Source organism: Ovis aries, chromosome 1, assembly GCF_016772045.2.
Source record: "Ovis aries strain OAR_USU_Benz2616 breed Rambouillet chromosome 1, ARS-UI_Ramb_v3.0, whole genome shotgun sequence".
Classification (NCBI taxonomy): domain Eukaryota; kingdom Metazoa; phylum Chordata; class Mammalia; order Artiodactyla; family Bovidae; genus Ovis; species Ovis aries.
In genome coordinates, this window is record NC_056054.1 from 216,982,837 (window position 1) to 217,005,243 (window position 22,407).

A 22,407-nucleotide genomic window follows, 5' to 3' on the forward strand; every position below is an offset into this window, starting at 1 on the left:
AATTATGACATTCAAGTGAGAATCTTTTTAACAAACTCGCTCATCATATCTCATTGCCTATTTGTAAAAAAAATTTATATAGATGTTTAAACCATTTTCTATGTTCTTTTAATCTTCTCTTGCTTCTTACTAGAAAATAGATTTCTATTTTGGTTGTAGTTTAGATTTTTGGCAAAGCATATGTATTCTGAGAGCTTTTTATGTTAAAAGAAATCAAGACATGAGTTCATTTTCTTAGGTCATCTTTTTCTGGTTAAAAATAATTATATTTAGTCATTTCTACATAGTTCAAAGTTTAATTATTAGAGTTTCTTTTCAAAATAAGAGAGAATCAGATGGGATATTTATAGCTACTTTATGGTGTTTCTATAGCCTATTGCCATGTTTGATAGAAATTTGATTTGTGGCTTGATGTTTTGTATCATCAACTGGAAAATTGCTAGTAACTCAAAGCAGTGTTTAAGTGGAGAGGTGGAAGTTTTCTCCTTCTCCAAGAAGCCCTCCTCTTTTCCACAGGTGCATGGACTTTTCACCAAAGGACTTTAATGATTACTTTGAAATACCCTCATCTTACAGATGTGGGAACTGCACAATCCATACCCAGTTAGTGGTCTTCTCACAGACTTGGCCCCATATCTCCAAGCTCTCTGTTCAGAGATTTTCCTAAATACTACCATGTTTCTCTATGATGCACTCCTACATAAATATATATAGGAGTATAAATATCCAATATATACAATGATGATGATGAAAAATCGTTGAAGCTATTTAAAAAAATCCAATATATAAAATATAAATGTCCAATTTACCAACAAAACAGCCGCTGAAGAGTATATTTGAAGAATTCCTCTATTAAAGAACATTTTCAGTTCTCCACATATGGTGTTATTGAAATCAGGTCACAAAGATGCAAACATTGCAATGTCTTTGGGACCCAGTGTCTCAGGGCACTGACAAAATTATTTGCCTCTTTGGAGAAATGCAAGTTTGAAGGTCTAAAAACAAAATAATCTTCTGTAAATTTCCTCCTTCTTTCACAGTTAGTCACTGTAATAACCTGACAACAATCTGTCTGAACACAGCTGCCAAGTTAAAAATTAATCTTTTGCCAAAATAAATGTCATTTATTTAAACTGTTAATGATAAGCACATTGAAATAATTTAATTTGCAAATCCCTTCAGAGGAGCCACTACAAAATATATGTCCCAGACCAGATAATGTGTACCATGATTGGCTATAAGCAATCCTTCAAACTATAGTTGTACTTAACAAGTGCTAACTGATCTATATCTTGGCCACAGATATTTTAAACACATAGAGAGTCAGAGTGTTTCAAACATTTAACCTCATTTTAGCCTGTATTTTGTCTGCCTATAATATATATGGGACTTTTGTTCTATGGCATAAAATAGATCCCTGTGACTTAGCTATTTTCAGTAGAGTAACTAGAAGAGAACTCCTCTGATCAAGCTGAAGCTTAGAATTAAACTGATACCTTGAATCTCTTTCTTCAGATTATGGTTTATAGTCAGATTAAGGAATATAGCTTGGGGTTGGTGAAAAGTGTTTGAGCTTAATGCATCATCCTAGTGTGAACAAAGCCTGATATATAACTGTAGGTGTGGACAAAGCCTGATGTATAACCGTAGGTGTGGACAAAGCCTGATGTATAACCGTAGGTGTGGACAAAGCTTGATGCATAACCCTAGGTGTGGACACAACCAAATGTATGAATAACCACAGGGAGCATTGTGCTGCACTGGGAGGTTTCAGAGGTGCTGGAAGGTCCTGAGACACTAGGAAATCAAAGATTAATTTCTGTGTCTTTTATTAAAAGATAAAGGATCATGATGAGAGAACAAATCCAACTGTATCAGCCATTTTAGACCTCCAGTGCGACTTACTTGTTTGGATTGTCATAAATGTAGGTTGTGTAAGAGGAGGAAAAAGTCATGGCAAGAATATGAGCTTCATTGTCCACTTGTCATGAGTGAAAGAAGGAGCACAACAGAAGGGTGGATTAGGAAGACCAAGCAGAAAGGAAGATTTGGGCGTTCTTTGAAGATTCGTTCCAACCACTTTGCAGATTTTCTCTGGATCAGAGAAGAAGCTATACTTCAAATAATCTTGCTATTTCTTTCTCAGCATCAGATCTTATCTTTTTTTTTCTGTTCATTATTCTTGGGAATGTGCCCTGTCACCAGGAGACAGCTCAATAACACATAGACTTTCAAAACCATTTATTCATTCACTCAGTGTGCATTTATTGAATACTCACTATGCAAAAGGAATTAGCCAAGCTCTACCTGTATATGCAGTTTTTTACTAGAAAGTCCATTTGCGACCTTATCAAAGTTCAGTGGTTTGTTGCTGTGTTTGGTTGTCCATTTGACCCAGTGTGTGTCCTGGCCTCAGAGACTGACCGTAGCACTTCACTCTCTCACGTGCTGTAGATACTTTGAGCCTAGAGGGCATGTTTAGAATAAAAGAGGAGTTGAAGGCCACTGGGCTTTGTCGGCTCTTCTTTCACAAAAGCCCTTTCTTTCAAATAAAGACAAAATGCAAAGGAATATAGTTTGGTTTTATTATTTATTTCTTGTTTTAAGATTTTTTTAATTTACTTTTGGCTGCACTGGGTCTCTGTTGCTATGCGGGCTTTCCTCTAGTTGCAGCAAGCGGGGGCTAGTCTCTGGTCATGGCACACAGGCTTCTCCTTGAGGAGGCTTCTCTTGTTGCGAAGATGGGCTCTAGGGCACTCCACTCAGTAGTTGCAGCTCCTGGGCTCCAGAGCACAGACTCAATAGTTGAGGTGCACAGGCTTATCTGTTCTGCAACATGTGGGATCTTCCTGGGGCAGGGATTGAACCTGTGTTTCCTGCATTGTCAGGCAGATTCTTTACGATTGAGCCACCAGGAAAGCCCCTGAGTATTATTTTATTTGCCTAATCCCAGGGACGGGGGAGCCTGGTGGGCTGCCATCTATGGGGTCGCACAGAGTCGGACACAACTGAAGCGACTTAGCAGCAGCAGCAGCAGCAGCAATGTCTTTAGAAACTGCTGTGTGTGTGTGTTTTTTAACTATAGCAATTCAATAAAATAGGAGCTTCTATATAAGAAAATAGGCGGAAGAGCCCATGCTTTTTCTTGCAGTCTGGTTTTGTCTGATACCTGCCGGGCACAGTATGCCGCTGACTGAAAGTAGCCCCTACCCTAAGGAGGAGCCAGAATCTCATTTGCCTGGTGTGTTCCCTTTCCCCTAGAGCCCTTCCTTGCTTGTTTTCAGAACATCTGTCAAAACACTTCAAGCAAAAGGCAAGGTTTCATTTTCCTGATAAGTACGTGGGGCAATAATGAAAGCTTTCTCATTTAATAATAAGCATTCAAAAGACTTGGAATTAATAAAACTGTTCAAAATTCCTAGGCTGTTTAAATTTTTATTTTTTTAACTTGAATTTCATTTCAGTTAGATGGGGATTTGCCGAGTGTTTTATAGTCCTATGTATTTATTGCTTTAATGGAACTACTCACTAACGGACGTTGTCTGTGGGCAGGAGCCCATTTGTAGTTGCATAAAGGCTGGCACAGCTGTCCACTGGAGTACTACACAGCCATCTGAACAATGAGATAGTGTATATGTTGAAGTTGGGCAGATTCCAAGATATAGTGTGAGGTGCACAAAGCAGCTTCTGGTACACATAGTAGAGTCTGGTTCTCCCCTACCTGATGGACGAATGGCATGTGGATGGAGAACTTAAACTTCTTTTTTTTAACTTTTTATATTGAAGTATAACTGGTGGACGGCAAAGGGACTCAGCCATACATATACATGTATCCGTTCTCTCCCAAGACTTCCCTCCTATCCAGCATGCCACTTAACATTGAGCAGAGTTCCCTGTGCTACACAGTAGGTCCTTGTTGATTATTCATTATAAACACAGCAGAATGTACATGTTAAACTTTTTATTTTATATATCTTTCTGTAACTGTTCTAGTTTTTTAAACCATATACTGGTCATGCTTTTACAGTAGCTTAGTCAACTAAGAGAAGTATGGTGAAATAGTATATCCCCTCTACCCCACCACCCATCCACTGGCCTGATCTATGCTAATGTCGTTTGTTATCCACCTAAACTCTGAGACTTTGCACACAGGTGCTGTGGACCATTTAAAGACATAGATGTCTCCTGCAGGGTTTGGGTGAGTATTGTGCTCTGACTGTAGAGCAAGTACTCATCCTCCTGTGTTACAGATAATTGGCTTTATTCAGACAGAATGAAAAACACCCCTGAAGGTAAGAGGCTCAGCTGGAGAGAAAGTGAACACTTGCCTAGCCAGGGAGCATCACCAAGGTGTATGCGATGTGCTTTGTGAGAGGATGATCTTCACATTGCAGAGTGAGGTTGGCCTCTCACATGAGGCCTAACCTGTCTACTGAAATTTCAGCAAAACTCCCATCCCCGTGTGGCAGGAAGAAAGGATGATACAGACACCAACGTTACTGTTCCTGGCAGAGACAAACTTCTATCCAGCATATTCCTTGTGCTCCGTGTTCACACCCACTTGCACAGGACTTTTTAGTCGGATATACTACCACCTCATCCAGGCTCTCAGTTGATCCCCAGGTGAAGAAAATAACCTGTTCTTTCAATATTTCCCTATGGTCACATTTCAAATGTATATGAACAAGGACAGAGAAGGCAATGGCACCCCACTCCAGTACTCTTGCCCTGAAAATCCCATGGATGGAGGAGCCTGGTAGGCTGCAGTCCATGCTAAGGGTCGGACACGAGTGAGCAACTTCCCTTTCACTTTTCACTTTCATGCATTGGAGAAGGAAATGGCAACCCACTCCAGTGTTCTTGCCTGGAGAATCCCAGGGACAGGGGAGCCTGCTGGGCTGCCATCTATGGGGTCGCACAGAGTCGGACATGACTGAAGTGACTTAGCAGCAGCATGAACAAGGAATTCTGGGGGAAATGAGATTGTGAATAACTACCTCTAAAGAAGGCTGAGCACCAAAGAGTTGATGCTTTCAATTTGTGGTGCTGGAGAAGACTCTTGAGAGTCCCTTGAACAGCACAGAGAACAAACCAGCCAATCTTAAAGGAAATCAATCCTGAATATTCATTGGAAGCCTTGATGCTAAAGCTAAAGCTCCAATACTTTGGCCACCTGATGCAAAGAACTGACTCACTGAAAAAGACCCTGATGCTGGGAAAGATGGAAGGCAGGAGGAGAGGGGAGCAACAGAGGATGAGACAGTTGGATGGCATCAGCCACTCAATGGACATGAGTTTGAGCAAACTCCAGGAGATAGTGAAGGCCAGGGAAGCCTGGTGTGCTAAAGTCCATGGGGACGTGAAGAATCAGACAGGACTGAGCAACTGAACAACCTCTGCTTGAATGACCTCAGTCACCCTGATCGCACCACCTTGGTTCTGTTTATATATAATGTAGTGTATATGATGTAGGGCATGTCACGCCTTTGAAGTTGGATAGGATTGGTTTCAAATGTAGACATCACTTCCTTGCACTGTATAACTTCAGGGAAATTATTTAACCTTTCTGAGCCTCTGGGAGTAACAATTGTATGTGACAAGGCTATATTAGAATAAAATGAACTGACATGTATAAAGGAATTAATTCACTACCATTTGATAAGTAGTCAGTGTATGGTAGTTAATATTCATGTTTATGTTTTATATGAAGGTACTGCCATTTGGAGACATTTTGACCTAAAAAAAATCCCAGCAATATCATAGAATTTGAGCCACCTATTTGTACTATACAACTCTAATTTTCTGCTTACATTGAGCCAGAATCTGCTTCTCTACAACTTACACCTCTAGATTAAGGTGCTGCCCTTAGGGACCACATAAAATAAATTCATTTTGCTTTTTCCAGGTGTAGCATTTCCAAAAAGAGAATAAGTTACATGTTGAAAGAATGATTTCTGGTCTTCGTTTAAAAAAAAAACTACTGATTTCTTGGTCTTGGCAAAACTTGGTAGACTCTACTGCACCAATTGCATCTGCTATGAAGCTCTTGTTTGTGAGCTCTAGACCACCCTGCTAGCCTCTGCTCAGGGGAGATGGGGTCAGGACTCAGCTAACCCCATTCCTACTTGGCCATCTGGGTAGATCGCAAGGCTGGAGGAGGAAGGACACACCTTTTCCTGTTTGCTTCCTCTAAGCTTCCTGTTTACTCTTGTAACATTCCAGAAACTTCTTTGAGTACCAGGGCTCCTTGTCACTCACTGGTTTGCTCGTTGAACTGCCAGTCAGTGAGAATTGGACCTCAGGATTTGTCTGTGCCAGTATTTGTTAATACCCACTATGTACACTGCCTTGTGTTAGGAACTTTGCATATATACCTTGTTTTTTGATTGTTACTATTTTTAATGTTTTTTAAATTTGTTTGGCTGTGTTGGGTCTTAGCTATGGCACATGGGGTCTTTCGCTGTATTGCGCAGATCTCTAGTTGTGGCACGTGGGCTCAGTTGTTGCGGCACGTGGACTTTGCTCTGAGGCATGTGGGATCTTCATTCCTCAACCAGGGACCAACGCATGCCCTGCATTGCAAATACTTAACCAGTGGACCACCAGGGAAGTATCCTGCATATCTTACTGAATTCTCATATTAACTGTGCAAGATAGGTGTTCTATTCATGCTACAAGTGAGGACATCGGTTCAGAGGGTCGAGGGGGGTCACCCCAGGTCTGCTCATTACACAACATGTGTTCTTTCTACCTGTCAGGGCACACTGGGGCTCTTCTGCCCGCCTCCCACCACTCCGCCCCTCCCCCGACCCCTTGTATGGCTGGTTTGGCCTTCTGAAAGTCCTCTTCACTTGTTGAGCAACCCAGCCCCAAGAGGAATGGCCTCTTGTTTTAAGTTCCTTTGTGCCAGCTAGCCCCCCACCAGCCAGAAGTTGTGTGCTTGCCTCTGCCTTCTCGGAGGCACTAGAATTTGTCTCTGTTCCGTTGGTGATGCACACTGCACTGGGCTATTAATCATGCTGCTGGCCAGGCTGCACAGCACCTCTAGAATAATGAATTACCCAACTCCTGCCAGAATGAGTCACACCACGGCCACGGAGGAAACTTATCTCTCCCAACTCTCTCCTCATCTTGTTTCTCCCTCTTCCCTCTCTCATCTCCTGTGATCTGTCTTGCCAGTTGTAATTGGAACATTTTCTCCCGTATTTAAGTTCTGAAGTGTCTCTGGGACTTGCTAATATATCCAAAGGCTTAAACAAGGCCCATCAAGGACGTTTATTGCTTTCTAGCATGGGCAGTTAAGCATAGCTTACAAGCAGCTCTGGGTATATATGGCCAGGAATATAAATGTTCCTTTTGGAATACAAGAGAATCCCAGAAAGGGGGAAAAAAAAAGATCCTAATAATGATATCAAATGACGGCTTAAAGAAGAAATAATCTCTGGCCTGGTCATGTGACAAAGGAGGCACCGGAGTTGGGATGTTGTGATCTTTCGTTTGAAGGGGTTGTTTGGCGGGGTTGGGGAAAGCAGCCAGAGAGAAAATTTGAGATGCTGTGTACTGAATGAAGGAAACGTCGCTCTTTTCACTAACCCTTCCCGCTTCTGGTGGCATAAAGGGAGGATCACCTAACAACTGGGACCTCTCTTTTTCCTTACAATTGAAATATGCTTCCTCAAATGATTTCTCTGTCCATACGATCACTAAGAAATGTTTTTAGCCATACTTACGTTTCTTGTGTCGCCAGAAGTCTGGAGGAAGGCAGGTGAGGATTGATTGATGTCTTCAAAACACGGGCTACTACCTTCCTGCCCTGTCATCCTTAATTTGTTGACTTATTGCCTCATGGTTGCAAGATGGATGCTGTAACTCCAGATGGCATGTTTGTATTCAAGGCACTAAGAAGTGGGAAAGAGTTGTCAAGACACCAGCTGTATTTGTCATTTATTTCAGGAAAAGCAAAAGCTTTCCCAGAAGATGTTTGCCTGGGTCTCAGCAGCCAGAACTAGGTCACTTCCTTGACTGCCATCCTTAGCTGAGGGAAATCTGGATACCAAGTTTAGCTTTCCTATGCTCTGAAATGGAGGCAGCAAGGGCCGGGCAGATTGAAATGCCTGTTGGGTTAGCCAACAAACAGTACTGGCCACACCCAATTCCAGGGAAGCCATAGAAGGCTAAACTGGGCAGGCGAAGGCAGTCTTACCTCACAGTAGAAGACAAGGAAATGATTAATTATTCTTGAGCCTACTGTGTGCCGGGTTTTGTGTTAGGCAGCATGCCTGTGTACATACATGTCACAATTGTCTGCTGTGTAGTGGAAAGCTGAGCTCTGTGCGGTCTTCTGGATACAGTTAAATTAGGAACCTGAACTTGAATCTGGGTCTGTCTGACTTATTCACACGGCCTCTAGGAAGTTGAGCACTGGTTTCGGATGTGCCTCACTGAATCTCAACACCTTCATCTGAGTCACCAGCAGTTTAAGGTACCTGTAGACAAAGGAGGAATCTGAAGCAATTGTTTTATGGGTCCCTAATAAGTTTTTTAAAGTGAGTTATTAGGTTCTTACATTGTGATGATAGTTTTAAAAAAAGAACTAGCCTGGGAGGCAGGAGACCCAGCTCTGATTAAAACCTGGTGCTTAGCTGCTCTGTGATCTTAAGTCATTTTTTCTCCTCTGTGAAATGAAAAGTTGGACTAAATGACCTACAAAAGGTCTAAGGGACTTTCCTGGTGATCCAGTGGTTAAGACTCTGCATTCCCACTGCAGAGGGCACAGGTTCAATCCCTGGTCGAGGAACTAAGATCCCACATGTTGTGTAAACAAAAACAAACAAAACCATCCTTCTACAGAGAGTCTAGCCTTAAGACACTTAGGTTTTGCTCCTTTCTCTCATGTGTCTATTCACTTGACAAGTATTTACGAAGTGCCTACTATGTGCCGGGCACTCTTCTAATACTATGTACCAGTCAACAAAGCAAAGATTCCCTGCCCTTGTGGACTTCATGATGAAGTGTGTGCGTTGAGGGCAGGGGACACAAACAGTGAACAAGAAACATAATAAATTAGTGATGAGTCAATTACACAGTTGGCAGAAGGTGATCAGTTCTCTGGAGAACAAAAGTGGGAAAGGGGGAAGGGTCTGGCCTCACTGGGAGAGAGGTTGGGTGGTCCTCACTAAGAGCAGAGCACCTGAGCAAAGACTTTCGTGGAGCGGAGAGAGTCAGTCCGCACATGATTAGGGTCGGTGCTGCAGGCAGAGGGAATATCTAGAGCTAAAGCCCTGAGGCAGGAGTTTGCCTGAGTTTTCTGAGTATCTTCTCCCCTGTCTGAAGACTAGCCTGGAGCTTTTCTCATCCCAGTTCCATCACTTCCTTTCAGCTGTGTTGGCTTTCAAACCAGTTCAAGCTTCCTACACTTGAAAGCCATTTAATTTGACTTTGCTATGGCAGGTGGGGACAGAGAGCCCAGCCACCGCCTTCGTATTTGCATCTTGGTTCACACTGCACAAACACTCGGTTTCCCAAGATGCTGGATAGGTGGTGGGAGACCTGCCGAGGCCTAGAGTCTTATCAGAACAGCCCAATCCCGCCACCATTTCCAGATTGTTTTCTGTTGAATGCCTCCCATGCAGTAAGTGAGTCAGGGTTTTCGTCATGTTCCCCAATGATTGTCTTTGTCAGTGAACCATCATGTTCTGGTACAAGAGAGCTGTGTGTTCATCTTTACAGTTGCTGCTCTTGAGCCAGCCTGTGATGAGTGAGCTGGGCTTTCCCCATTAGCTCCAAAAAGAACCTCAGTGAGCAAGACCAGCAGCCTGTGGGAAGATTTAGCAAAGTGCCAGGCTGTGCCACTCTTTTGTGTGTGTGTGTGTGTGTGTGTATGTGTGTGTGTATTCAGTGACACATTTGAATATACCTTGAAATGAAACAAAGAAAGGATGATAAAGTGATGTTCTACGCAGAGATGTTCTTGGAATCTATGGACAGTGGTTTTGTGCAGGTGCATTGTTATCTTCAAATGGACTGAGAACTTGTAACATTTATGTGGACGGGTTGATGGGCTCGTGAATTAAAGAATCCCTGCTTGGTCCTAGTGTGGGGTTAGGATGTGCCCCAGCCACTTGCTCTAAGGTAGATCACATTTTAGGCAAGAGTCTAGAGCCCCTTGAAAGTCCTGTTCAGGTTGTATGGGCCTCAGTTCAAATACTGAACAGGCCTAGGTGTCACCCACAGGATATTGAGAAGTTTAATTCTAGGGAATGGCTCAGGGAGGAGTTCATAGTTCTCTTCCAGTTATATCTCCTTGACATGTGACCTTGACATTTGCTTGGTGGGAATAGCAAGGGAACTTAACTTTGATCTCTGAAATCTTGTGAGGTTACAGGTGAGAATTTAGAATGATGTACAGAATGCAACATATATTTAAAAAGAAAGGGAGTGTGAGAGTCTTCATCAGGATTGTGAACCACTGAACCAAGTGTTTATGTGTGTTTTCTTAGCAGTCTTTTTGGCATTTCCTGACTTGCTTTCCCTTCTCTCAATTTGCTTCCCTTCTATGCACTATTTAGAAACAGTTGAGCGGTGTGCACAGAGCTGGGGAGAAGCATATTGTTCAAGGTTGCATAGGTCAAGGTGGAGGCATTAGCCCAGAAAATTCTGATAAGAGCATGAAAGTTAACCTGAGAATAAGAAAGACAATAAGGGTATAGGATTTCTACTTTGCGTATGTGTCTACTTACCAGATAAAAATATATGGTAATATTGTTCATTCATTTAACAAATATATCGAGCACCCACTACTGTGGCCAGCTCTATTCTAAGCACTGAGATACAGCAGTAGACAAAACTAAACAAAAGCTCCCCCATCCTCATCTTGTTTGGTTAAATGATAAGAATTGCTGGGCTTTTTTGTAGGTTAAAAACAAATGACTATAAATACTGTATGATCTAGCGTCGACTATATGGTCCAGCCATTCCCCTCTTAGGTCTTTATTTAAAAGAAATGAGAGCATACATCCATGCAAAGGCTTGCGCATGCGTATTTGTAGCAGCTTTATTTTTAATGGCCTTGAATGGAAACAACCCAAAGGTCCATCAGCAAGTGAATGGATGAACAAATTGCAGCATCTGTGTTGGTGCAATGGAGCGCTGCTTGGCAGTGAGAAGGACTGAAGTACCAATACACAAGGCAACACGGTGGGCCTTAAGTACATCATCTGAAGTGAAAGAGACCAGGAGGTTTCATTTTATACAAAACTTCAGAAGATACAGACTAGTCCATAGTAACAAAAAGCAGATCAGTGGGTGCCTTGGAACAGGAACTGGGGTCGGGGACAGATGGGCAGGAAATGGAGACTACAAAGGGGCAAGTGAGACCTTTGGGGAGATGAATGTGTTTGCTGCCTTGCCCGTGCTGATGATTTCACAGGTGTACATGAACACCAAACCCTTTCAATTGGTACCCTTAGAGTATGTACAATTAATTACTTGACAGTTTTGTTTCAGTGAAGGTATTAAAAACAGTCAAACAGCAGCAGTTTCTTGTGGTCCAATTAGTAGGGAAATTTTAGTGATGAATTAATGTTTGAAACCTTCTATTTGTTTTTCATACGTGTATGGAAAACTCACCATGTGTCAGGCACCATGAAAGGTATTATCAGCAAGGAGAAAACAAGGCTGTTTTTTGCCTGAAGTAGGTTTGAAAAGAGATGGCTGGACAGCTCTCCCATAGGCATTTCTGAAGCAGTTGCCTGGTTTAGCCCAGGGAGCCTTTGTTGGCTGTGTTTACCCATGCTTCTGTGCCTTCCTTGTTTTGCAGAGTGACTTGTGGTCTCTGGGAATCACCGCTATCGAGATGGCAGAAGGTGCTCCCCGTAAGTACCTTCCTCTGGGTGAAATCTGTTGCTGGTCTGCTCTGCAGGTGCGGATGCGTCCTTGCCAGCAGCTTTACTTCTGCTACACCGAGCCCTGCGTGGACTCAAGCTGGCGTACCGAGAAAGCAGAGTCATCTAAATCAACCAGGAATCCATTCATTTCAGAGTGGTGTGAGGATTTGTATTTATGAGGCGAGACCAGAAGGGAGAGGAAAGCAGACTCTGAGCAGTCTTGTCTGTCTTATATACTCAGTGTATAGTCTATCCTTCAACTACTCTTCACCTGTAGTCAAACTGGAACTAAACCACAAAGAGTGTAAACGCCAATATATCAGAAATTCAAAGCTGATTTTCAGGGCATGGGTTATGGGAACACTTGCACTCGGTTGCTCTCATTCGTATTAAAATACTAACGGTTAGGTTGTTAGATTTCCCTGCTTATTTGAGACAGAGTGGGCAGGGCTCTGGCTACCCAAAGAACCTCTCCAGTTCCTGGGAATCTGGAGCATTGGCCCCACTGAGACCCTCCCCAGCTGCGGGGTCACCTCCGAGACTCCATTCAGGAAGTGCAACTGAGCAGGGACAGCTGCCACGATGGCTCCTCCCAAGGGCCACCCCCTCCTCCAGTGACCCAGAGTGGCAGGGATACAAGGCAGACCCTTTCCTGGAAGACGGGGGCTCCTTGGAAGGCAGCTGTTGCTCCTTCGTTTCCCTCCTTGATTTCCTTGGACTGCAGGACAGCCTAGCACCCTTCCACCTACTGCTTCTCCCTCTCACCTTCATAGCAATCTGACAACTCTCCCAGCCTTCCTTGGCTCCTTTGCTGTTTCCTTTCAGGCAGGAATTTCCTCCAGTGATATTTTCTCATGTTTAATATCACCTTAATGTCTTGCTTTTCAGAAGACCTGGACCAAAACAGGCCCTACGTTAGTATAACGAGTCATTGTGCTCATATGACTTTTTACCCTCGAGTGATCGTGGTGTTCTTATTTCTCACTCGAGAATTAGTAGAATTCACCTGTAGCATGACTAGGGTGTTTGTTGACCAAATGTCCCTTATCCACAATGCTGGTAGGCATTTATGAATCAGAAAGATAATATTGGCAGTCTTAAAACTATATCACCATGCTTAATGAGCAGTTACTGCCTGTGTGCTCAGTCATGTCCGACTCTTTGGGAGCCCATGGACTGTAGCCTTCCAGGCTCCTCTGTTCATGGGATTCCCCAGGCAAGTATAGTGGAGTGGGTTGCCACTTCCTCATCCAGGGATCTTCCCGACCCAGAGATCGAACTCGTGTTTCCTGCATCTCTTTTCTTAGCAGGTGGATTCTTTACCACTGAGCCACCTGAGAAGCCCCTGATGAGTAGTAGGAAGGAGCTAAAAATAAACTTTCTCCCAGCAGAATCCTTTAGCTTTGGGGGAGAATGTGTTCTTATTCTAGGCACACAGGAAAAGATATTCCCAGATGTTTGAAGAGTAAACTAGTGAAATATTGAATAGAATGTGTGAGTGTTTTTACTATAAATGATAATGTCATCTTTACAATGTGAGATATTTTTATGAGTCTTCTACCAGACTTCCTTTGCCTTAATCCTCTGGTCTTCGTGGGGCCATTGAACAAAACCAACCAAACAAACAAAACCCATCATGAAAAGCCTGAAAGCCATTCAAGGTATTTATCAGTACAGAGAGAAAGGTATTTTGGTCTAGTGCTTTATACTCGAAAAACCCATGTATTAATATTAATAGATAACACTGCAAATGGGGAAGCCTTCACTGTATAAGAGATGTACCATGGATTATTTGGGACTTTAGTAATTAAAAATAACTTACTGTCTCCATTATAGTTGTTATGTGGATGTTGTTTACTTGGAGTCTTAGATGGTTATTTTTAGCAAAGCAAAGGGTGTTGAGCCTTTGACTTGTTTTCCTTAAAAATGAAGTGCAAGTAGATATGTTAACGATCTCTAGTTGAAAGGTGTTAGATTTTATGAGACTCCTATAATCAGTCTCATTTAACGCTCACCAAAGGGAAGCTTTATGATCTCCTGCCTCTGCTCACTGGTCATGCCTGGACTCAGGAAGCCATTTGGCAGCATTATCGGCACAGAAAGGACGGGCTTGGCCCGGGTTTGGCCCCCTAACCTGAGCTGGCCCTTGTTTTGGTCTCTTGCAGCTCTGTGTGACATGCACCCCATGAGAGCTCTCTTCCTCATCCCCCGGAACCCAGCGCCTCGGCTGAAGTCTAAGAAGTGGTGAGTTTGGTCTTCGGTGTTTTGCAGATTTAATGTCAAGAGTTTCTGCATTTCTGTTTGGAATGAGCTCAGATCTTTAGGTCCTGCTAACAGGTTTAGATGAATATGTACTAAGACTTGTTGAATGATTTTCTGTATGCTGTTATTCATCTTAAAGTACATATTAAGGACCTACTGTTTGCACAGTAAGTCCTTATTCACTATGAGGAGATATTAGCTAAAGTGGGTAGCAGAACCCAAGAAGTAATATGGAAACACTTTGATTTATCACTCAGAGTAATATCTTTCCTAACAGTGCAGAACATCTCATCAGAACGGGTGATAGTTAAGGGTCAGCCCATTAGATTGGCTGACTTTTCTTCTGTTCCTGAAGACATTAATTCCCTAAATGGATATACACACTTGGTACTGTGTGAGGTGATTTCCCGGTCTGTGCATGAGCATTTATAATTTTTGTGTTTGCTATTGCTTGCTCTTTATGGCAGGTGATACTGGCTGCTTCTTTGTGGCAGTGATCTAACCTTTCCATTTAATAAACTGATTCACATAAAAAGTGACTTAAAGAAAAATACTAAGTGAATACTTGCATGGATGATGAAAGGTATGGTAAAAATTGTATTGGTAGTGTCTGATTGACTGGAGTTTGTAAACAGAGTTCTACAGATTAGACCAGGATTTGAACTTTTGGCTTTTTTGTGCACTCACACCAGAGTCTTTGTATCTTATTCTGGAGCAAAAATTCATTGCTTCTTCCCTTTCCCCTGTGGATACGGTGTGTCTTCCTTGATACGTTCTCAATTCTGATTCCCTTTGCCATGGGGCCAATTCCTGGACTATTTGAGACCTCCTATCCTTTTCTAGATGCCTTCCAGGCAGTTTTGAGCATGAAGGGACAAGACCCTCTGCCTTTTCTCATATCACTTCATCATCAGGTCCTCGTGTTTCTCACACGCTCACCCACAGTTTCCCCCTCCACGATACAAGAGCAATCTTAATTAATACCATTATCCAGGGATGACATAGTGACCCTGGCAGAATAAGAGAAAGGCATACTGCACAGAGAGAGGAAAAAGAAATAGCCAGAATCGATGACAGCCTCAGAGTTAGTTGCCAAGGGCTGCATGGGGAGAGAGTGAGAGTTGCTATTGGTAACAAGGAGGCAGAGCATCCCTCCTCCTCTCTCCGGAGGGTCGCCGTGGTGTGAGACATCACTCTCTCCCCAGCAACAGCTTTCCATTGGGCACCACGCGGCACATGATCCACAGGTGCCCAGAGGCTCTGCTTCCTCCCTTCTCCCCGGAACAGCTCCCAGAAAGGGACTGGCTCAGTTCTGGAAGATCCTTGGAAACATCAGGGACACTGTGAAGCTCTCGACGAGCTTTCTGTTTGTGCTTCATGCTATGCCTCCCAGGAAGGCTGGGAGGGGCTGCTGTGTCCAGTGGGCTTCACCCACCCTGCCTCCTCCCTGCCTCCTCTGCCTTCACTGACACTGGACAGGTGCTCCTGGCTCCACCACAGAGGACAAACTGACCACCCCTAACTGTGCTGTTTGCCCAGCATGGCGTGGCCACACATTGCAGTTCAGAAATATTTGTGTTCATTGCCAGCTTTAAAAAAAAAACAACTGGCAATTGAGCAGTCCATGGAGATCTCTGGCCTTTTTTCCCACAAAGGTGCAGCCACACTGCCCTGCCCAAGCATTCCTGCTCTCTTTTAGGGTGAGCCCTTATGCTTCTGCCCCCATCACTGCCTCTTCCAGCCCAGAAGCTGGAATCCCTTGGTCACCTTGCTGGTCCTGCCTTCTTCTTACCCCTGGTCTGCAGTGCCCTTCTTTGTGACCCGTCTGGCCCCCAGAAAAGTGGCTGACCAGCCCCTGCTCTACCATTTCCTAGTTCGTCACCCTTGTTCCAACAGGAGCCACCCTGCACTGACCTTGCCTGAGAAGCACAGACTTGAGGGGAAATACAGGCTGACTTCTCTGCTTCAAAACGTTGGCGATGAGAGCCGATTTTATAATGCTGCAGGGAGCTGGATCAGTCCAGGCTGCCTTTGTCTCACCAGCCTCCTTGCATGGCCTTGCGTGGCTCAGAATGAGAGCCAGCTAGGAGAAGGAGTGCACATGCCAGGTGGTGGACGGGAAGATGACGTGGCTGTTTGAGAGCCAGTGGAGGAAGCAAAAGCCCTGGAAAAATGCACCTTCTCAGTCAGAACCCAGCCGTTATAAAGATGGCTGTGCAGCCCCCAGCCACAGGACACTTGGTGGGGCTCAAATTTCTCTACACTGGAATTCACTTTTTAAATGAAAATATTTAGGCACTTCAGAGTACTCGTATTGAACAACCAGGTTCAGAGTGATCTAAAATAGGTTAGGGTTTGGGAGGAAATAAAATATTTCTATTTTCCTTTTCCTTTTTTCTCTTATCGCCCACCGAAAGAAACAAAACTCTGAAGTGTTCTTTTATATCTACCTATTCTCTGCTTTAATGAGTTACCAGGTGAAGTGCACTATTCCTGGTGTATATTCCAACATATGACCAAAGGGGACACCTCTGTGGCGGAGACAGCCATGAACTCTTCATTGTAAGCATTCAGCTGAGGATCATTTCCAAGGACTTGACTGAATCTATGACATACAAGGCATACAAGGCACATGTATGCTGTAGTCTCAGCAACATATTTATATGTGTGTGTGTATTTAAAATATATATATACTTAATATATATATAAAAATTTGTTTTTATTGAATTCAGGATTCGTTAAATTCGATAGTGCTTTACAGTCTTCAGAAGTTTCACACACATGATTTCATATAATCCTGTAATAACCTTTATTTTCTTAGCCACAACCCTGCTGGGCAGATGCTCTGCGTCCTCATATTATGGGCGAGAGTCTGAGGCTTTAGGTGGGTTATGGTCCTTGTCCCAAGTCCGTGACCCGTGTTTCTTCTACTGTGCCATTCGACTTCTCAGAGTTCAGGGTTAAAGTGGTAGAGAAGGACTATACTAGTCCCTCCGAGTGAGCATTTTTCCCTTGAGCCTTAATATCAGGGAAGAAAGTCAGTATCACTGCTCTTTGCCCCTTTCATTGTAGGAGGAAAGGAGAGCTTCCCGGGGAGCAGGAACCTGGCCTTCCTCAGCACAGTGAGGAGAGGCCTGGCGCCAAAGAAGCCAGGTGGTCCGGGCTCCAGTCAGTGTTCAGGTGGCTCAGACATTTGATTAGGCCTCCAGGAGGGTTACAACCTGGGCTGAGTCAGAGGAGAAGGACGCTGTCACCCTCTGTCGCCATGTCACCAAGTGACCGGTGCAGCGGGGCTCCCATCTTTCCCTCCTCGCTCTCCTCTTGCTCATGTGTAGTGAGATTCAGCCTACGTGGATAACCATCTCCTGCAAAGGATTTCCCCTCCCTTCTCTTCCCGCTGTGCTCACCCTGGCCCCTCATCCCTCACGCTTGTACTGCATGCTGTAGCTTCCTTGCAGGGGCCGCTGAAGAAGGATGGGGCTGACTTTGTTCCTGTAAAAGGTGGTCGGTCTTGTCCTTTTCACATGCCCTTTAAATGTGAAGATTCCACACAGGCAAAGCAGTGTTCGACTGAGCTCATTGGAGAAGTCATAACTGCTTATCTCTGGGAAGAGAGATAAGATTCCTGGTTTCAACCACTCAGGCTCCAGATGGAGACTGAAGGCCCGATGAGGTTATGTCTTATCCTAAGTTCCAGGCTCACAGCAGCTTGGAACCCCAGCCTGCTGCTTTTTACTCCAGAGCTTCCAAACATTTCTCTTATTTTATGAAACTACACTTCCTATTCCTGCTGAGTTTTCTGGCACTTTTGTTTTAGAAATAACAATGCTTTCTTAGGGGTGCAGGGAGCTCTAGATGAAATAATAATAGAAAATATCAGAAAGTACTTATAGTAGTGTGACTTTGGACTTTATTAAAATCAAAACAAAAATTACTAGAGTCTTTTAAAATCAGCATATTTTGCAGTCTCCTTGGAGATGAGTGAGTCCTCACTCTTGCTGCTAATGCATCCAATACTAATACACGTAAAGTAATTCTGTTAAAGAATTCTATACTATTCAATTCAACACAAGTTGGGAAAAACACCATCACAATTCTGCTCTTAGCCCTCAAGGCAGATCCTACTGTTCTTTCAGCCTGGTGATGGTCAGAGAGGGTGGGACATTGTCATCAATAGTCAAAGTATTAATAGTAATAATAATCATAGCATTTGTGATGTCACAGGCACAGTTTTAAGTATTTTACATGAAGTAACTCATTTATTTATCACAGCAGTCTTTTGAAATAAGTGCTAACAGTATATCCCCATTTGCAGCCAGGGAAACAGAGATACAGAAAAGTTAAGTAATATGCCCCAAATCACCTGAGAAAAAGGATTGTTCTAGGCAAGCACAATGGCACCCCACTCCAGTACTCTTGCCTGGAAAATCCCATGGATGGAGGAGCCTGGTAGGCTGCAGTCCATGGGGTCGCTAAGAGTTGGACACAACTGAGCAACTTCACTTTCACTTTTCACTCTCATGCTTTGGAGAAGGAAATGGCAACCCACTCCAGTGTTCTTGTCTAGAGAATCTCAGGGATGGGGGAGCCTGGTAGACTGCTGTCTGTGGGGTCGCACAGAGTCAGACACGACTGAAGTGACTTAGCAGCAGCAGCAGCAGCAGCAGCAGCAGGCAAGTACAAATTTTAAAGATCAAATTGCCTTTAGGAAGTCTGAAGATTACCAGAAACTTTTAGCCCAAGCAGTTATAGTGATGAATGTAATGATCTTTCAGGCATTTTTAACATCTCCAAGGACAGAGAAGCCTGGTAAGCTACAGTCCCTGGGTTCACCAAAGAGTTTGACATGACTTAGCAACTAAAGAACAACAACAACACAATTTAACATATAAACAGGAAAATCGGAGACGATAAAGTGCTCGGTGACACTGGTATTAGAGAACTAGTGTCTCAGATGAAAAGTACCAATGACTGTCATTTATCTCTCCGTGCCAAGCCTTGGGAAATTGGTATTGCTAATCTTGGGCTTTTTAAACAGTGACAGAACTGAATTATAGGCAACTAAGACTGAAACATTTCAGGGACCTGAAATATACCTTTGTTCTCCTCTAGTCTACATTACTGTACTTGTTCAGTTCATTCATTGGAGAAGGAAATGGCAATCCACTCCAGTACTATTGCCTAGAAAATCCCATGGACAGAGGAGCCTGGTAGGCTACAGTCCGTGGGGTCGCAAAGAGTTGGACACGACTGAGGAACTTCACTCACTCAAGACTAAAACAATAAAGGTATAGAACTATACTTTAAACCCACTAGGACTCTCAGCAAAGAGTCAGGTGATGCTCCATGTAGGTGAAGTTTTTTTACTTTTAATTAAATGTGTGATTAAACATATTGATTCTTTGGTCACACTAACTTTACATAGAGACAGTACATCTTTGAAGATTTGTTGTAAGTGAGCACTATTTTCTCTTGAAGCAGAACCATTTGCAGAGGACATGGGGGTAAACTGCCAGCGTTGTAATTTCACACATCTTGGCTCATCCTCTGGGCCCAAAGATATTCTCTTGAGTATATCATGAGATTCCTTCCCACCAGGAGACATACTGGAAAAAAGACTGCTATAGCTATTTCCATTAAACTCCCTGAACACGCTCTCATCTTGGAGATGTCCCTGGCTTTTGTGAGGTGCCAGGATCAGGGAAGAGAATGTACAGTCTATTAAGTGTGACTTTTCTTTTTAAATTGGATGTGATTTCTTTTATTTATCATCCCCTAATGAACAGTCGAGCACTTTATAAAGAACAAACTCTTTCTTCCACGTTTTCTAATAGAAAAAAGAGAATTGCCATTTGCATTCTCGTGAATATTTAATAATGTTCTGTCTTCATTTGATTTTGTTTTCATCTTTCTAATACTGATTTTCTTACCTAGAAGTGTACAGCCTGGAGTGTGTCCATTTCTTTATGAAGGTTAACCTTATTCTCTTCAGTTTATTGCTTAACACAGTCCATTATTTCATTATGGGTTGGTTGTTTGTTTGCAAAGTCCCTCCTTAGGTGCTACCACATTAGTGCCTCCACAGATTAATCTGATGGATAGAAATAAAATGTATGAAATAATACCTTCTCTCTGAACCTTCCTGTCTGTCTCTCACAAGCACAGATTTGAAGGAAGCCACATTACAGCTCTTGGGTGGGATTCTCACCTGATAACCATTTATGCATCCACTTGTTTGTTGGATATATAGTGTGTTCATGATACAAAAATGGCTCAGGCATATCCCAGCTCTGGAGAGAATTTCCAGGGTCCAGAAGGCAGGGGTACGGGCTGAAGGACTTAAGAGAGAGATACTTAGAATGTCCATCCTGTGGTTACTCTGTCTAGTCCTTAGTTTTGCCAACCCTGATTCATTCTGAGCTGACCCCCAGGTGACTTTTACTTCTATGTTGAATAATTTAAAAGCTTAAACATCACCTAGAATGTTAAGGAGGGAAAAAATACCCGTAATTCAGTATTTTAAACATGGGGTAAGGTGAAACACTGCTTTGACTTGGGCAGAAGTAGAGAATGGCACAGTGCCCGCTGACACCTGAACTTTGAAGAACACGCTCACCATTCTGTTCTGTATGGTGAGGACACCTTTCAGGCTAGAAGGTTATACATAGGACCTGCTGGGAAGCTTGGGAAAGCTTTACTTTGGAGATTTGCTTCTGTAACAACCAAGTGATCCACAGGAGGGCGACAGAGAGCACAGAATGGATCCATTCCTGATCAAGGTGAGAACAGTGAGGAGGGTGTGCAGCACTCCCCGAAGGTCTCTGAGAGTGATATGCCTTGCTGACAGTGGAGCACCTCGGAAAGGCATGCAATAGAACCATGAGCTTAATTGTTTATGATGCTGGACAGTTTCTTGGAACTTTCAGCCAGAACAGGCATGCCCAACTCATGAATCATAGCTCAAGTCATCATTAATTTCTACCATGCTGTGGACTTGTGCCCTAATCGCTGGTATCCCTCACCGGCTCTCCGCTGCCCCTTGCGTCCCTGGCACAGGGCTTATCTCTGAGGAGATGGTGCCTCTCTAGAAGGAGATAAATTTGCTTCTGGGTGTGAACTTAGTCCCTTGAAGTTAAGTTTCCAAGTCCACGGATCGATAGCAGACATTCACATACATCCTATTCTTGCTCACTGAAAAGCAAAGTCCAAAAGTGATTCTGAAATTGCCAGTTAAAAAATTTTGCCTAAATTTCATTTTGCTATGTAAGAATCTTGTTCATTTCTACAAATTGTCCCCTTTACCTATCCAACCTTAATGTTACTTTTTCCAGCTTGCATTTCCTGCCTTACTTAGCTTACCTCAGTGTCCCCTGACATATAGTATGCTCAATCTCAGCTTTAGTTTTTCACTGATTCCTATCTCCTTGAACCGTTCTTTCCCAATAATTATTTTTTACCTAATTCTTTAAGGCCCAGCTCTGGTTCGCTCATTCCAACAGACCTTCCAGGAATGATTTTTATTGGGGTCTTTCTCTTCAGTGGTACCTGTTGGTCTTCAGTGTGACCATATAAACTAGGCAAAAAAGCCTTCACGATGTAACTGCCATACACTGCCTGAGTTGTGTGTTGGTGGCAAGGATTCCTTTGAACCCCATTGTGCTTTATAAAGAGCTAGATGTACTCCGTGACTGGCTGATCCCTTTGTAGCTGATTGGACCTATTTTTGTTATTGTTGTTCCCGTATTTCAGAAAATGTACGTTTCCTTTTCTTTGGATTGTCCTTTTATCCATGGGTTCATCTCTTCTGTTCGTCAGGTCAAAAAAATTCCAGTCATTTATCGAGAGCTGTTTGGTAAAGAACCACAGCCAGCGACCAGCAACGGAACAACTGATGAAGCATCCATTTATACGAGACCAACCTAATGAGCGACAGGTCCGCATCCAGCTCAAGGACCATATCGATAGAACAAAGAAGAAGCGAGGAGAGAAAGGTGAGGTGCACATTTTTATTGCAGCGAGGGAAACAAAAGACCAAGTGTCATGGGCTCTTGATGTGTTTGGAGGGACCGAGGGGATTTCAGATAGCCTGCATTGTTCTTTACTGTGCGGACTGCCTCAGAGATCACAGCCTGTGGGCATCACCAGGGGCAGGCTGCTGAAATGGAATCTTTCATGAAAGAATAGAATTGCAAGAAGTAGTACCTTTTCCAGACAGTGAACAAGTCGTGTTGAGTGATACTAGGAAGTGGTTTAATATAAC

General features: G+C 43.3%; 1 protein-coding gene across 8 annotated transcripts in view; it reads left to right on the top strand.

Moving 5' to 3' along the window:
- The window catches only part of TNIK (TRAF2 and NCK interacting kinase), a 401,194-nt gene that overhangs the window by 271,872 nt on the left and 106,915 nt on the right, over positions 1–22,407 (top strand). For all 8 annotated transcript variants that reach the window (XM_027958346.3, XM_027958352.3, XM_060393683.1 and 5 more), the window contains exons 8-10: positions 11,819–11,873; positions 14,051–14,129; positions 21,963–22,138. In XM_027958346.3, coding sequence (XP_027814147.1) covers positions 11,819–11,873; positions 14,051–14,129; positions 21,963–22,138 — 310 coding nt within the window. The remainder of the gene's footprint in view (positions 1–11,818; positions 11,874–14,050; positions 14,130–21,962; positions 22,139–22,407) is intronic.